At 39.8% G+C, this 18,156-nt stretch overlaps 2 protein-coding genes across 2 annotated transcripts in view; one reads left to right on the top strand and one right to left on the bottom strand.

Annotated features, from left to right (window-relative positions):
- The window catches only part of stk36 (serine/threonine kinase 36 (fused homolog, Drosophila)), an 87,300-nt gene that overhangs the window by 8,750 nt on the left and 60,394 nt on the right, over window positions 1-18,156 (bottom strand). The window lies entirely within an intron of this gene.
- Window positions 1,004-17,494, top strand: LOC106915739 (A disintegrin and metalloproteinase with thrombospondin motifs 15-like). The gene is made up of 8 exons (XM_014983551.2): window positions 1,004-2,172; window positions 8,014-8,146; window positions 8,998-9,165; window positions 11,486-11,769; window positions 11,845-12,022; window positions 12,147-12,319; window positions 14,339-14,514; window positions 14,628-17,494. Exons 1-8 carry the CDS (start codon window positions 1,258-1,260, stop codon window positions 15,421-15,423), a joined length of 2,823 nt encoding a protein of 940 aa, XP_014839037.2. The 5' UTR covers window positions 1,004-1,257; the 3' UTR covers window positions 15,424-17,494.

Here is an 18,156-nt window from a genome sequence, read left to right as displayed (position 1 = left end):
TCTGGAGAACTTGACTGGATACTGAATAGGTAACTGAATAAAATAAAGATAATAAAATAATAGTAAACCTATGGAACAGTCAAGGGGGATTAGAAAAAGCAAAATGAAAAATAGAAAAGTTATGTAGAAAAAACTTAGCCTCCATTTGCATTTTTTTCTAATAAGAAATATTGAAATTCTCTATTGTCTTATTATAAATATGATCAAGGTTTTCTTAGTTTTTAACTTAGTTTTATCATTTCTAATGTAAGGGTCTGCTTTAACCTCAGTCAAACACTTTGGAATGGACTGAATAAATAATATTATACATAAAGTGATTGAATGACTGATAACAGTTTTATTATTCAGTAATGGTCATATTATTAATTGCTTTAAAACTGCAGCAGGCCTGCTCGTGTACCTATCTTCTTCCGCCCAGCCTCCCTTTGTGCCAACTGCAACGTGGATTTAGCAAACAAAAACCGAAGAGCATCTATTTACTCAGCTATTCGCTAGAGGGCGCAAGTGTTTTATCCGAACAGCAAGCGCGTCTTGGCTTTTGCAGTTAGCGATACTTACCATATTCAGGTCCCTATAATTTATGCTGCCAACTGACAAATTCCCATAGAAGCAGGTTACAATAGTAGATTTGTGATGCTTTGCATGTTTAGACGAGATCTTTTTAAATATGTCTCTTTCCCCACCCGTAACAAATGTATTACACCCCTTGTAGATAAGTATATAGAATCAGTTATGTTTATGTACATAGCATCAATTCACCGCAATTGTCATTTCAAGGTAGGTCTATGTAATTTCCAGTTATATAAATCTAATTAAGTTAAAAGGATATTCAAATCGGTCCAGAACATTTAAGTATAATCTAACTTTAGTCGAGAAAATAAGGTATTTACAGAGTTGTGAGGAACTGCAGATGAAGTCCTCATCTGAACTGTGCATCCAATGAGCGCCTCCAGAGACTGCCCCCGGTAAAGGAGAGATTGTGTGTGCATATTTTAACATATGACAGAATTGCTCCGTCCTCAGAAAGCAGCGGTCGCCTCAGCGCTTACAGGTGGAACATGAAAATGGATCATGACCGGGAGGAGTTTACTCTGAGTGAACTTGCACGACCGGTGGCATTGTGTTAGAGCCCTGCGCTTTGGATAATGCTCTTCACCCTTATCTGTGCACTTTTCCGCTTCCGCTGAGATCTTACATTCAGCTTAGTTTTCTTTGCTCTGTTGGTCATAGCATTCCTCACTTGATGCAAACATCGACATGTTTGTCAGGACAGTTTTTCTCCTCCACTTTGTTAAATTTATTCGATGCATGGAAAGTGAGATTTGCTTTCCGATTAGGCTGGATGACGACAGGGATGATTTTAACAACGACTTGGATATCAGTGTTAGAAAGCGTGTCATGAAGATACAGGCTTTCCAGCAAGAATTAGTGATCGATTTACAGCAAGATTCAGATTTCATTGCGCCCTCCATCTCTGTCCAAGACGGGTTTTGGTTCTCCAACACTGATGTCAGCACTGACTTGAGAGGGTGTTTTTACTCTGGACATGTGAACGGTGACAGAGGTTCATATGCTGCTTTAAGCCTCTGCAAGGGTTTGAATGGTGCCTTTGGCTTCCAGGGTTGGGAATATTTCATCCGCCCGGTGCGCAATGACACCCGGAGCGCACAAGACGCGCACAACATCCGACGCAGACCCAGCAACGACCTCAGGCAGAACTCCACTTCCAGGTGCGCGGTGGAGAGCGATCTGAGCCCCTTAGATGCGCAATCCCTGCAGAAATACAAGCAGACGACGGACCTCAACAATGTGACCGAAACGATGCTGAAGAAGATGGGCAGAGCTAAAAGGTTCGCGTCTGTCCCCCGGTACGTGGAGACGCTGGTGGCTGCGGACGAGTCCATGCTGAGCTTCCACGGGGATGACCTGAAGCACTACCTCTTGACGCTGATGTCGGTCGCAGCGAGGCTGTACAGGCACCCCAGCATCCTCAACTCCATCAGCATCACCGTGGTGAAGATCGTGATTATATCCGAGGAGGACAAAGGTCCCAAAGTGTCCGGGAACGCAGCCATGACTCTGCGTAACTTCTGCACCTGGCAAAAGAAGATGAACAAACACAACGACAAGCACCCGGACTACTGGGACACAGCTATTCTCTTTACTAGACAGGTAAGATAGCATAGTTCACAATAAGGCGAGAAAAAGTATTTAGACTTATAACCTCTTTTTTCCCCCAATATATATGTTTATATATGTTTTGGAATCTAATATGTTAGACCAAAACAAGTTGTTTATTGTACATTAAAATGATATAAAGTAAGAAAAACATTATGTGAAACTATTTTAAAAAAAATTGTTGAAAATTGTTTAACTATTTATTCATGCCCCTTTAGTGTGTTATCCCTAAATAAAATGCCATGTAGGACAAAGAAACACAGCAGCAAGGTGCCATGCACACACTGCACATTGCCCTGAACACACAATCACCATGGTAACACTTGGTGGTAGCAGCATGATCCTGTGGAGATGTTTCTTTTAAGCAGGAGCAGAAAAACTCGCCAGAGTTGATGGGAAGATACACTGACCTAGATTCAGATGAATTCAGAAAAACAATATGCTAGAGGCTGCAAAAGTCCTTCAGAAAGAGGAGGAGCTTAATCTTCCTGCACTGATCCTAAACAACTAGAACTACAATGAAGAGCCTTAGATGGAGTCATATTCATGTGTTTATGTGGCCTAATCAAAACCCAGGCCAAGATCCATTTGTGCATTTGTAGCAACACTTGGAAAATTTACGTACACGGACGTCCTACATCTAATTTGACTACGCTCAAGTTATTTTCCGAAGAAGAAAGGACAGACAAGTAAAGACATACACCAACAGACCTGAAGCTGCAAGATGACAAATGGTGGCTCTGTGAAGTTTTCAGATTTAAATGAAAACAAAAGAATGTATGCACACAGGCATGTTTCACATGCATGGCAGTCTTCCTGCCAAAATCAGCCTTGTTGGTTCTTTGGTCAGCTCTGAAACACAATTCCAATCTTTGTCAATAGTCACAACCCACCTCCAACACCGATGTAAACCTCATAGAACAAACACTATGTTGGTACAAATTTTAAACCATTTATAACCAGCTTCCCATACAGAGACATCATCTCTAGGACATGAGAGACACTTTGCCAAGCTTTCATCTAAAGTAAAATAGGATCCATCCAAAAGCAGCTCCATCCAGAATCAAAAGCCAAATGCAATATAAGGTGTTGAATTACTTTTGGCCACTTCTGCTGTGAGCTTTGGTATAGTTCTGACTTTTGCCAAACATTGAACGTCAGTGTCCTCAGGGATGCACTTGTTGGAAGCATCTTGTTTCTTTCAGCCCTTCCCATTCTTCTCCAGCTGGGGTTTTTCCAGCCCTGCCCACCATTCTGCCTGCGCCTCATTAAACCGGCCCCTGAAGGGAGGACCGAATCGGTTAGGGAACTGATCAGAGTCGCATCCTTCAGCGTATTTGCCCCATCTGCTTGCTCCGAGTCAGGAACACGCAACTCTGCACAGCTGCAGACAGCTCACACAGCTTGGATCTTTACAACACACCATCATGACTGACGTAAACTTCCTCTCGCATTCATTATCTGTGCTGTGTTGATTCTGCACCACATTCCCTTAGTCTCTAGAGCGCAGAACTCGAAAAGGTTGCTCTGGTTCCACACTTAGGTATTTTATAAAATCCGGATTGTTTTGGCTCCGCAGCTGACATTACAAACTACCCAGCCAGTTCAGATGACCCTAATAAAGTGCACAGGGCCGGCCCACGATGAGTAATGTGGATACAATTTGCTATATAAAGCAGGAAGGCAGGCGACAAGGGATTCCAGCTCTGTTTCAGTAAGCATGTCTTTCAGTGACCTCATCTGCTTTAATCAAGGACTGTTACAAGCACAAAAAGCAGCATTTACAAGAGACTTCTTGTACAAACCATTAACAGCAACTTAAATGTTCAGAAATTGAAGAAAATTATTCATATACATATACAGTATGCACAAAACCTGCTTAAAATGTTTCAGCTCAAACAAAACCTTAGGTTTTGATCAAAATTATACCAATATTCTTGTACATTTTGTGTATAGTTATGACCAAAAGAAAGAAATATCAGTTTTCAATTTGGATAGCTTTTATATAATCAAATCAATTCGAAGGACAGTTTTAAGAAGTCTTCCCAAATATGATCAGGAATTGGTTGTAACTCAACATGTTTTACCATTTAAGGCATGGAAGCAGGACATTTCTAATTCAGTTCCAGCTTCTCTGTCACATTCCAACCACAAACTTGAATGCATTTTATTGGGATTTTATTTTACAGAGCAAGAAAAAAAGCAGCAAACATTTGCAAAGGGGAAGGAAAATATTTTTGTTCTTTTTGCACTTTGAGTAACTCGAATTGTTTCCACGGTTCTCTTCAAAAATAACTCAAAGCACTGTCAGATTAGATGGAGAACATCTGTGCACGTCAGTTCTTAGCTTAAAAACTGAAGTCAGAATCACCTTGGAAAAATTCAGAGGTTTCTAATGGAAAATCCAATATAACTGCATGCATTTATAACTGACAACAGTAGTTGATATACTTTTCAGTCATCTTGTGTCTTGTCAGATCTTTCACATACTTCTTTATTCAAGATAATTGCTACAATGTCTGAAAGTAGAAAATGCTGAAAAGTACATTGTGAATGCCTTGTTCCAGTAATGGGAGTTAGACTGGTGACCAAATCTCATGTTCAAACAAATCTTCTTTCTGTCTGTTGGGGCTTATTAACTGACAATTATGCACAACTTGTCTATTTTTTCTGCAAATAATTGGGCCTCCTCTGAGTAACAGGAAAGACTGCCCGGAAGGGTGTATCACAGTTTGACATCTGTGGGTCAAACTATTTCATTGTAGCTTTCTTCCAGAATTCACCTGTATTTCACTTCCTCCTTCTTACCATCACCAAAAAGAGCTTCCCCACAGCATGGCTTTTGTCAGTCAAATCTGAATAACATTCATCATTTTGCATCTTATGCGGTACCTGGTTTGGTTTGTCACCTAAAATCCTAACAAATCACACTCATGTTTGAGGCATGAATATTTTTTCCAAGATACTGAACAAAATTTGGGAAATTTGCTACTTCCCCTCCCAAGAGACTAAGAAAATTTAGAAGTGTAGCTTTAGATACCCTAAAATTTAGATTTCCACATATCTTATTTCACAAGGGCAACATTTGGAGCGTCTTCTGTCGATCCATGTCAGTGTTGACTGTAAAGTTTAGTCAGTGTGTTTTTTTATTGTTTACCATAACATTTATTTGGTATTAAAGTCTCTTCCATTGTGTGCTGTTAACTAACCGATAGAGTAATTTTGCAGGTTTTATGAAGACCAACTTGATGTTGTCCAGAGGCAACTGTGGCTTGGGCTTAAACCCTGCTAATGGCATGATTGCTGTTAAAAGAATGTTGCAAAATTACTCGTGTCATTATGCTTCACAGTCTGATGACTGTACAAAAGCAGCCAAGAGATTAAATCGAACCATAAATTTGTGGTTTTTCCCCTGGGAGAGGTATTGCACCATAGCTAATAGCTTATGGTATTTTATTTTATTGCCTCTTGGAAGGGCTGAGAGAGAAAGCACCCCAACAAAGTCCAAATCTATCTGTCCATCTCCCATCACTTCAGAACAAGAAAGCATTGAAGGGCATTATCTAAAAATGCCAAACGAGCCACATAATCTGCTAAAAACAAACCAGATTATCCCCTCTATAGCAAATATCTCTAGAGATCCACGGAGACAAACAGGACTGAAGACAAGAAATAGCCCTGACGTAATCCAACCCACACATCTGGAGTAATCCCAACCTTTTGTGGAGAATGTGAACACAGCTCCTGCTTTGGTTATACAAGGACCAGTTAGCTTTTTAAAACATTTAAGAGCCCCACAGTCCTGAAAAACAGCCCCACAAAAACACAACCCTTCTCCAAATTCACAAAATTTACACAGACTGGACAATCAAACCTCCTTGATCCTGTTAGCAGCGCCACATATTTATGCACAAAAAAGGAAGAAACTGTGATCATTAAGAGAGGAATCAACAGCTTTAACATATTTCTAGTTTGAGGTGTTTGTTTTTGAATACAAAAAAAAAAAAAAAAGAAAAAATCTACACCAGTGGGGCGAATTAAGTCATAGCAAAGAACTAACTCCCTAATATGGCAATTTCTTCTCTCCTGCTATGTTATTTCTTATTCTTCTGCTTAGCTGGCCCAAATTTTCACATGTCAACGATACACATTAGCACATCTGGACTAGATTTTTACTGGCCAACAACTGTGGTTTCTGCGGTTTACTCTTGGAAATATTTGTCATAGCACTCAAGGTCTTCACTTGGCACCGGGTTTTGTGTTCGCATTTAGCTCATCCCAGGATTTTCAGGGCTGGACGTAGTCAGACGGTGGCGTATGCCGGCTGCCATAGGACTTTGGTGATTGTGAGGAGTGCAGAGGGCTGCAGGCCTTTTTCAGCTCCGGGCAGGTGGGCAGCTGTTTGTGGCAACCGATGCTGAAAAAAAGTCCTGTGATTATGGGTTTCAGGTTTGAAACGGACACACAGTCAAGTATTGGGTTTTAAAACTTCGGCAATGGAGAAATGGGTCAACTGGAAACAGCTCTGGCATGGAAATATTATAGGTTGGGACAGTTACCTCATAGAAGACGGTGTGCTCTAAACACTGTTTCTCACCAGGAAGATTTAAAGACTGGGTGGTGAAAGGCAATACTGAGCATTACTGGGTCTTTTCCAAGTCTCCAGAGCACAGCTCCTAACACAGAGACCATAAAAAAAAAGCCTAAATCATCTTTAATATTCCCACTTTTTGAATAACATCATTCTACTTTAAGAGTAATGGCATCATACTCGGTCATGATATTTCTTTAAGTCTGTCAGTCGTGGTTTCACTGCAAAGTCAAGAAGACTGCTTCTGATATGAATTTAAAACACGCGTTTCCATAATCAGAGGAATCATCTTCAGTGAAATTACAGCATAATGGCTGAGATGATGTTTTTTCTGGTTTTTGACATTTTATCTTAAGTGATAGAGGTCGGAAGGCCTCCTTGCCATCATCCTAATCTCTCCATAGGGTTCAAGTTAGGACAAAATGTAAATTTTAACTCCAGGCAGAAGAAACATGGTGGCAAAATTAAGCGATTACTGCAGTATGAATAATTTTGAGCTTAACTGTACTTGCTGATATAATGTTTTAACTTTGGCTCTTCAGGCCTGTGTGGGGTTCTGCGTTTTATATTCGGTTTCTTCCACTTCGCAGCAAATTGTTCAAGGGTTTAAAAAGCTGACAGTAATCCAACATGGCACTGGACATTGTGGTGGATTGTTGATCCAAGATGATTTTGAAATTCTATGGACTATATTTTTCTGGTATGTAGTGTCCTTTTCATGAGTTTGGCTCAAACATTTTGTTCTAGTTGTTTTCAAACACGGATTGATGATTGGCGACAGCGCCATAAGCTGTATCATCTGGTAATCTGTTGCCATGTTTTCATACCAATTTTGCTTCTTCAAATTGAATTTATGCCTTAATGTTCCAAGAAATATTATTTAAAGTGCGACAGGCGCAGCCTTTTTAAAATCCAATGTTTATACCTTAATTACACAGTAACCATCTGGCAAGCCATGCCGATATTCCTTTGGAAGCATATTTCCTACAACGGAGCCAGGCATCGTATTTCTTCCTCATTTCAGCTTTGCTTCTCGTGCTGCATTTTTGGTACAGCATTAGAAGGAAAATAATAATAACTCATGGGGTTCCACTTCTGACATTACTCCTTAGCTCCTGATTGTTTACAACAGGTTTCCAGTGCGTCTACGTGGCCGAAAAATCTGCTAATGCAAGCGATTCTCTTGCTTGGCTTGTGTTTGCCCCCTCCTTGCCCTGCTCAGACGTGTTGCTGTTTTCATGCAGGATCTTTGTGGAGCCTCCACCTGCGACACTCTCGGCATGGCAGACGTTGGTACCATGTGCGACCCGAAGAGGAGCTGCTCTGTCATCGAAGACGACGGCCTGCCCTCGGCCTTCACCACTGCTCATGAGCTCGGTAATATCCGGTTCTGACACGGCTTCGTCCAAAACACACGTGTGTTGAGAGCAGTCAGACGGTTTTGTCCTCCAAAAATGACTGATATCTGCCGTAGTTAATCACAATTTGTCACATTACAGCCACACGTTTGATTGGGGTTTTTTTTGATTGGACCAACACAAGCTGCTGCATAGTTATGAAATAAACAACATATTAAATAATACTCTGAAAATGTGGTATGCATTTTCATTCAGTCCCTTTACTCTGATACCCCTCAATCAAATGCGCTGACTAATTTCCTTTTAATTAGAAAACCAGTCTACCTGTGTAGGATTTAATTTTTAAATTCTTAATCCAGCTGTTCTAGAAAGGTATCAGAGAACATTAGTAAACACCAAGACAGGTTAGAGAGAAAGTTGTAGAAGAAGAAGTTGCTCTGAGTCAATGACCTTTTTTTTTTTTTTTTTACTTTTTAACATATGAGCAAAAATAACACTGCAGATCACACTAAAGACATGATCCCCAGTGGGAGACATGGTGGTGTCAGCATCATGTTGCGTGGATTTTTCTCAGCAGCTGAGATTATGAAGCTAATCAGAGTAGATGGGAAGACAGATGAAGCTTCAGGGCAGAACTGGAAGAAAACCAGTTAGAAGCTGAAGTTTCTATTCACCTCCCAGCAGGGCAGCAATCCTAAACTTTCCACCTCACAATTATGCGTTGCTTTGTGCTGCTTTATGTCATAAAACTCTAATTAAACACACTGACGTTTGTGGTTGCAACATGACAAAATGCAAAGACCTCCAATTGACCTTAATACTTTTGCAAGGCACTTTATGTATAACAGATATCTGACATGTGTTCAACAGGCCATGTGTTCAACATGCCACATGACAACGTGAAGGCCTGTGAAGACGTGTTTGGAAAGCTGCAGGAAAACCACATGATGTCCCCTACGCTCATCCAGATCAACCGCACCAGTCCCTGGTCTCCTTGCAGCGCTGCCATCATCACCGAGTTTCTGGACAGCGGACATGGTGAGGATCTCGATCATATTTCTAATATCTTGAAGTGTTAATGTGTTTGAATTGAACCGCATTAAGATTTGACCTTTCGGTATGCGAGTGAAAACTTTTTCTTATGCTTTTCCTCAAGACAACAGGAGTTTTTACTAAACAAACATCAGACCCTGGGTTTCTAGTCTTGCGTCAGCCAAACCTTTTCTATTACTGAGCTCAGAGGAAAATTGCAAAAAAAAAAAAAAAAAAAAAAAAAGCAATTCATACATTTGGGATGCAGATTGTTTGCCAACCAGGCCAAACCACAGGACCCAGCCTTAGAGGAACGCAAAACTTTTATTTTAAAACTGCACCCACATGTGTCCCAAATTACAGGGTTTGGCTTTGCGAGAGCCACCGCTGTGGTTTGGAGACGAGATGGCTCTGCCCAACGCTTCCCATACAGGTTCACTACAAATAGGCAAACATCTTTTGTTTTTCTTCACCTCCATTTTCGAAATGAAAATACTACAATGTAAATCTGGGAGAAAGACTAACAGTCGTTCTTAACACAACTAAAAACGTTGTCTTTTATTTCAGGACATTGTTGCAACCTGTTCTTTTCACACTAACTTTTAAAAGCTGTTGCCACAAATGGATGGATGTTTCCAGAATAATGCTACCTGCTCATTTCGCTACACAGATATTGTTTTCTTTGCTCTCCAGAGGGAGAATAGGAAGGAAGAGGAGCGGTTCAGTTTATTGGGTGTAGAGTGAGTGTATATATAGCAGTTAGCCATCAGCTAATTTGTCTGGTTTCTCTGCCAAATTTGCTGTGAAATGGAATGAAACAAATATACCGCCAGCTGCTGCTTATCCATTTAGCTTTATAGCTAAATAAAGCTAAATGGTAGTAATGCAACAGCAGTTCAGACTCAGACACTTCTGGTTTTTTCCCCCTCAGCACAAAACTGCTTTTGGATGCAAAGATTACCCACAAGGAGAAGTTGTGGACGATTCTAAGGAATCAAAACCACCTTCTTAAAGTACCCCATTGCTTGGAAAGTTCTCGTGTGTCATCTGTATCTAGTGTAACAGTGCTTTGATCTTTGCCTAATTTACAAGCTGCCTTTAATTTCAAACCCGTATCACAAAAAAGTCTAACCATGTTTGGTCAAAATGTTTCTGCATGTTGAGCAACAAGGGTGGGCTGGTGGGTTTTTAGGGGAACTTATGAATGTGCTAAAGTCAGGATGACTATAGAGGTGCCATTTCCCCCCAACAAAGCAACCCCCCCCCCCCCAAAAAAAAAAGAAATTATTACAGGGATAATAAGTATGGATTGCATTGTTTTCTTTTTTTTTGTTAAAAATGTACTGACATCTACAAAGTTTTGTAGCAGAAGGTTCAGAAACCATTGATGTTTGGCAGGAATTGAAAATTAAAGACGCAAAATACTTTCTCTACATTAGCAGGAGTTGATATAACAATAAAGTTTACCGGAGTTCAAAAGTAGATATTGAGCATGGCTAAAGCAGTGCTAGGCTCAAAAATAAAACATTTTAATGTGCATTTTATATGACTGTCATTACTCTTTCGTCTCAGTCAGTCACATCTCGATCTTAAATTTTGATTTTAATGGGAACAGGGTGAGGACAAAGGAAAGAAAGATGTGGAAAGATAACGAGCACAATGATTTCACTGTTGTGTTTAGTAGAGAAGGAGTGAGCATGTTTTAAGTTGACCTCTATGTGACTGACTTTTGGAATGTGCTTTTAGGACTAATTTCTTTCATCTTTTCTACGAAAAGTCTGTTTGCGTGTGAACCGGAGAGAAAGCAAATCTTTTAGGCAAAAAATCTGCCAGTGATGAACCTCGCTGAAAAAAATGATTGTACCAGTTAAATATAACAAGATCTGTACAATAAGACCTCATGACTAAAACATACTGCTTTGTGATAACAGCTGAGGAAACTTTAGTCCCATTATCTGGGAAAACAGCTTAAATTCATCTACTTTTTTATAATCGGCCCCACCAAAACCATTTTTATTAGTTAGAGACAAAAGACAATGGCAATCCAAAGTATGCAAAGTTATTTAATTGGGATCCAATAGTGATTTCACTCTTTCATACTGTTTTATTATTATTATGACCTAACATAGCAAAGCTGGCACAAACATGATGCTCACTCTGCCATGTTTTATGATGAAGATAAAGTTCTGACCTTAACATGCAGTTTTTCAAAAAGTGATCTTGTTTGTTTAGCAAAACTAGTGAAATGTTGTCCTACGTCATAAGATGTTTCTAAAATTGTCTCACTCACTTACTCTTACTAACTACCAAAGCTTCTGTCTTGTAGGGGATTGTTTGCTCGACCAGCCTCAGAAAACATTAGTTCTTCCAGACGTGCTGCCCGGTTCCTCCTACGACCTCGACCGTCAGTGTGAGCTCGCCTTCGGGGAAGGCTCCAAGCCGTGCCCTTTCCTCCAGCCGCCATGCAGCCGACTGTGGTGCACAGGGAAGTCCAGCGGCCATCTGGTGTGCATGACTCGCCATTTCCCCTGGGCAGACGGGACCCGCTGTGGCGACGGGCAGGTCTGCGATCGAGGCGTCTGCTCTGACAGACAGCTACAAACTGTGAAGGTGCGACTGAAGGGAGGATTCACTAACTCTCATCAGTGGACAACAGGGTGTGATTAATGGATATTATTCTTTCAGCTGGATGGTCGTTGGGGTAAGTGGGGTCCATTCGGTTCCTGTTCCCGCACATGTGGAAGCGGGGTCCAGCTGTCTAAACGGGAATGTAACAACCCCGCCCCTTCAAATGGGGGCAAATACTGCCAAGGAGTGCGGGTCAAATATCGCTCCTGCAGCCTCAACCGCTGCCCTGAGACAGGTGGGAGTCACTCAAAGAAAATTTTTAACAACGAAAGTCTGAACTGAAAATCCAGTCCAATGTTAGCCATGGCCAACAGCAGCTTCATCTCTGCCATCCTGTCCTCGTCCATCTCTTTGTGTAGATAAGACTTATCGAGAAGAGCAGTGCGAGACCTCCGGCCAGACTTTCAGCAGTAACCGTGTTGCCCAGTCTGTGGTGTGGGTGCCAAAATACTCCGGAGTTTCACCAAAGGACAGATGCAAACTCATCTGCAGGGCGAACGGGACTGGCTACTTCTATGTACTGTCTCCCAAGGTAAGCAGACACTGGACTTACTCTTGTACTTTATTTTATTACTTTATTTTTTTAGATTGATTTTCCTGTTGAACAAAATTTAGAACAAACAGTTGATAAAGTAACTCATGGGACAAATAATACCTCAGGTTTTAATTAAAAATATATATATATATTTATTTTAAGGGTTAGGATAAGTGCATTGTCTTTCAAAACCATTTAAACTGAACTTTCGCTCATTTTGTCATGTTAGCAACATGTTTCAAAATGGTGAGCACAGTGATGTGCAATGTTGAATCACTTAGTTTCCACATGGCTTTCCCTCCAACTCTTACATAAAGCTAGCTTTCTGGGATAATATTTGTCTTATTAACAGATTCTCCAACCTGAGCTGTGAATTTCTGCAGCTCCTCAAGTTACCATGGGCCACTTGGCTGCTTCTCTGATTTTATCAGCTGGATTTTTGTATGTAAATACATTACCACTGCCTTCCACTTCGCTACCTTTTATTGCCCTATCACATAAAATACAGTGTATAATTTTCAAGAAATCAGTTTTGACTTTGATAAAATTTTGTTTGCAATTTTCTTTTGACCAAAAAAAAAAAAGTGATGGTCATGATTGACTTGTAAAAGCAGCAAAGAGGATAAAACATCCAAAAGGTTTTTATATGCACTGTACCAATAAGACATAGAAACTTCTGGTTGCTGTGTCACAAAACGTGAAAAAACATGTAAGGGATGTGAAGATTTCTGCATAACACATCCATCTTAATGTCATAAGAAAGAAGGCAATGGAGGGACAACAGCAGGGCGTCCAGTGAGCAGCAGCAGCAGTGAGTTCACTCCTCTCTCCAGCTCTCAGGCCTTGAAGGAGTAAAGCTCTGAGTTACCACTGGATATTTTACCCACAGAGACATGAGATTAATGAAAATATACTCTTCCCCCCCCCCCCCCCCAACAGCTAATCCTACAGCATAAATTGGTGTGTTGGAGTCAGTTCAAAAAGTATTAGAGTTCACAGGAGAAAGAAAAATAAAATTGGGATAGAAATGTACATCATCCTGACAGACTTTCTTTTGTGAGTGTTTCCACTTTGGAGTCCAAAACAGATTCATTACATCAGCAGATGCTAAGCATGAACTCCTCCTACTTCACTTTTGCCAAGGTCTCCCTCATTGGGTGAGAGTGGAAAAGAGGCTGCAAATGCAGAATTATAAACTGGGATTTTCTGCAATAAAGCTATGACTCATAATTTTGTCACACCAATTGCACTTTATAACTTACAGAGTTATTACAGACTGTGTTAATTACTAAAGGGGATAGAAAAGAAGAGGCAGCTCTGACCACTCACTCTATTTGTTGTTCTTCACAGTGTTCACTCTTTAAAATTATAATCACTTAAGATTCACAGACATTTATATAAAATAAAGCCTTGTGTCAAAGGAGCTTAAATCTTCCACACAGATGAGCAGCGTAATACATGAATAATTATGTAAATAAGTCCATAACTGAAATGATGTAAACTTTCACTAGAGCTTACCAGATAAGCATTTGATTGGCAAATGATTGAACAAATTTGTCAGTGACCCATCAGACTGCGAGTTGTTTTTACTTGTAAACACACATCAGTGGTTTAAAATGTGTTGCAGCTAATGCTAGTAGAGGAATGTAAACTTGTACTTACAAAGCTGAAAAAAATTTCCACTTATTTAAAAAGTTGGTGATCTTCCTCTGCAAAACTCAATTGAAAGGTTCCTGCTAGGTACAAAAGCACAACTTATGGATTGGGGACTTTCTCTGGTTACATATGACATTGTTAATATATCTGTACACTGGTAAATGCTGTGGAAACACTGGGGATAATAATCTACCTTGGGAATGGTTGAAGTAGTGGAAACGTGTCTTAAGGCAGGACAACAGCGTATTAGACTTATCTTTTAATAGAATAGCTTTTCTTGCTCTTATTGACATAAGAGTTGCACTTAACGTAGCTTATTAAGTATAGAAATTTGACTTGACTTCTGTTTGTATAATGCAGGTTGTTGATGGGACTCCATGCTCGCCAGACTCCACAGGCGTTTGTGTCCAAGGAAAGTGCATCAAAGCTGGATGTGACAGAGTAATTGGCTCCACAAAGAAGTTTGATAAGTGTGGAATCTGTGGAGGCGACAACAAGAGCTGCAAGAAGGTGTCGGGACTCTTCACCAAGCCTGTGTGAGTAAAACCAGTGACGTGCCTGCCTTTTTTCCCACTCTCACTTCAGCAGAACTTCATTAGCTTCACCCTTGACAAAAGCACTCATTGACTATAAATGTTTTGGCATGCAGGCATGGCTACAACTTCGTTGTCATGTTGCCAGTGGGTGCTGCCAATGTGGACATCCGTCAGCGAGGCTACAAGGGAATGGTGGGTGATGACAACTACTTGGCAGTGAAGAACAGCAAGGGGCATTACCTTCTCAATGGGAATTATATTGTGTCCGCTGGCGAGAGAGACATCATTGTAAACAACAGCCTGTTGCGCTACAGCGGCACCACCGGCCTCTCAGAGACCCTGCATGCCGTGAATCCCCTAGGAGAGGCCTTGACCGTGGAAGTGCTGTGTGCAGGCAAGATAACACCTCCTCGCATACGCTACTCCTTCTACCTTCACCGTCAGACCAAGGAAGACAAAATGCTGAAGAAGGGGGAGCGTGCAAATTCGGAGAACAGCGTCCTGACAAAAGACGAAATGAAGAAGGACGAGGAAGACAATCTTAAAAGCTCTTACAGCAAGATGAATGCGCCTGTCGGTAAATGGATATCTGCACCCTGGGAAGAGTGCTCAGTGTCCTGCGGCCGTGGTTTCCAGAGGAGGATGGTGCAGTGTCTAAAATCAGATGGCAAGCCTGGTCTGGACTGTGATTCTTCACAAAGACCCTCTGCCACCAGAGTTTGCGGAGACCCTTGTCCTGACTGGCATATTGGGCAGTGGTCTCCCTGCTCCAGAACCTGTGGGAAGGGCTTCAAGAGACGACCTCTCCACTGCAAAGACCAAACTGGGCTTCTGCTCCCCAGGGATCTTTGCAAGGGCTTACGTAAACCTCAGGAGCTGGACTTCTGTAACCTAAGCTCTTGTCAGTAACGTGAAACTATATATTAAAAAATAATATTAATAATAAATAAAATTCTGTGTTTCAAAGGAACCAAAACGAACCCACTAGCTAGTATTACACCATATCTAGTGGTTTCAGCTGTTGCATCCTGCATTGTTGGACTGCCAGAGGATATTAATGGAGAGTGCTCAGAAGAAAAACAAGAACATGAAAGAGCAGCAGCCAAGGAATGAGTTCTGGCAGATCAGTTTCAGTGACATCAGTTTGGCTTTCAAAATAAATCACCTCGCTGTGGCTTGATGAAAGCTACGCAATTTGAAAGTCAAATAAAACATAGATTTCCTGCACTGCTAGTTGATACAGAATGCCCATCTTTAAGCAATCAGCCTATTTTACCAGAGTGAGTCTGCAATCCATTTTATGTCACAATAGTTAAATTGCACAGACGTCAGAGTTTTAGCTATACCTAAAACTATTGGTGAAGTCAGCTGGGTGTCAAAAAATCTGCAAAATTATCTGAACCGACAGTTGGCAAACTTTTGATGTTTCCTGACAGTGTCTTCATTTAATCACAAAAACATCATGAAATTCACAGAGTTATGCAGATACTGCTGTAGCACCAGATATTTATTAGGAATAGTAATTATCTTTCCAGCTAAACAGAATCAGAAAAGGTGAATGACTGTCGACAGCATTGATAGGGCACTTTATTTTTTCCAGCAATTTAAAGGCAAATCTTTATTATGTGGTTAATCATGTTCCAATAATCTAAAATATTGGTTTGAGATCAGTGCTCTGTTATTGCTCAATACACCTTTAAGGCTAATGTACTTCCATATCAAGTCTGTATTCTTCATACATGATTTTTCAAAATTTGATGTCTTCAATAAGAGATGCTGGTGACTGGAACTGACTAATTTTGAGCTCGACATATCCTGATTTTCGATTTATATATTATATTTAACTGATAGAACATTTGAAAATGTTGGCAATCTAGATCTAAATTCTCTTGAATATGCACAATGAGACTGATGAGTCGGTTATTAATGCTAACCATGCTAATTGTTAGCATAAAATGCTAAACTGCGTTTTTAAATAGTAAAACTAGTTTTACGATGACTGCCCTTTTAGTGATGTGGTCCAGTAATGTGAAAAAAGTCAGGGTTGAGTTGTAAAAAATATCTTTGCTGTTATTCTTCTAGTTTTTAAAGATAAATTGGTTAAAAATCCATAACAGTATTTCATATCTCAGAAATCTCAAAACAAATTTTTAATTGCATCTCCTCAGCTGATTTGTCTATTTGTGCATAGCTGTAACACTAGCTAAAATGTTATGAAATACTGAAGAAACCTTTGGGTCATTTCACTCCTCCACCGAATTTTAAGCTCTTTTTCTCGACTGATTGTGTTTGTCAGATATCATTTTAGAAAGTTTGATCATTAGAGCAACTCTTGAAAACACATCTTCCTGACACAAATTAATAAATAAAAATCAAATTCTCAATTTCCCTGACACAATACAAACTGGTAAACATTCACTCATGTATGAAAAATATGGACTTGTTGTGCAGAGCCATTAATCTGCTTCCTTCGTTTGACCTCTGCCATTTGTCTTCACTGTTCAATGTCATCACGTCCTAAAGCCTGTTACGTCAAGCCTGTCTGGAACAGAAACCGCAAATAATTTAAGGTCAATAAAATAATAAAACACAGAGGGAATGTTGTTATTCTTGTATATCTTTATTCCTGGCCCCAGAGTCTGAGCTAACTTGTTTTTCCTGAATGCTAGATGTAATCCTGCCATTTGTTATGAACTTCTTTTTTTTAAGAGGCCAGATTAAACAACCCTATAATGTAAGATCCATCTTGCAACCAACTACAATATGGATGTTAAATTAGTGTTAGTCGTTTATATTTTTCTATGTTCTTAATCAGCTTTTGCACTTTGTACAGCAAAAGAAAACATTGACTTACATGAGCTGTACTGTATACTATGTATACATTTTCTCAGCTCTGTGCAAAAAGATTTTTTTTTCACATGTATTTGTAATTGTCTTTGACTTCTGCATATTTATTCCAAAATAAAGCAATTAATTGAAAGATCTGGTATTTAAATTTTTCTCTTCTTTACTAATGTAAAAAGGTGCAACATGCATTTTCTGGTTGTAAAAACCCTGGCAGACACTTTAGAGCAGTGGTTACTAAACTCAGATTTGGAGGCTGTCAGAATCAGGTTGTGATGAAATTTACATCTGAAAACAAAATTTATTTAAACTTGATTCCTTTGCAACATTTTAGCAAAAAGAAAAAAGAAAAAAAAAAGCACCAAAAGGAAGTATCAGAAACCACAGACCTGTGTGTTGGAAGTTTTATGCTGTAAATTGTTGCAAATAACACACATAAGGATAAGGAAATCTACTTTTGGTCATGCAAATAAAACAAACAGTCATTGTCAAATAAATGTTTATTCAATTGATTACTAGTGATGCCTCTTTGGAGGGAATAGAATGTTCAGAATTCATTCACTTCGAAGAGCTGTTCGAAAGAACTACTCAAATGATCCATTTTTGAAAACTATAAATTTTTCTAAGAGCAAGCCATTTTATCAAAACAAAAACATGTATGTATGTTTTATAAAATACATACATTTCAAAAATAAAAATGTCAAATACCCAGGAAGTAGTTTTTTTTTTTTTTTTTTTTTTTTACAAGAGTGCGTGTATTAAAATTTAAATCGAACTCTGGTCTGCCTAAAAAGTCTT

This window comes from Poecilia mexicana, unplaced genomic scaffold (assembly GCF_051168715.1).
Source record: "Poecilia mexicana isolate PSO_F unplaced genomic scaffold, ASM5116871v1 scaffold_14, whole genome shotgun sequence".
Classification (NCBI taxonomy): domain Eukaryota; kingdom Metazoa; phylum Chordata; class Actinopteri; order Cyprinodontiformes; family Poeciliidae; genus Poecilia; species Poecilia mexicana.
This window is presented reverse-complemented; position numbering and strand designations above follow the sequence as displayed.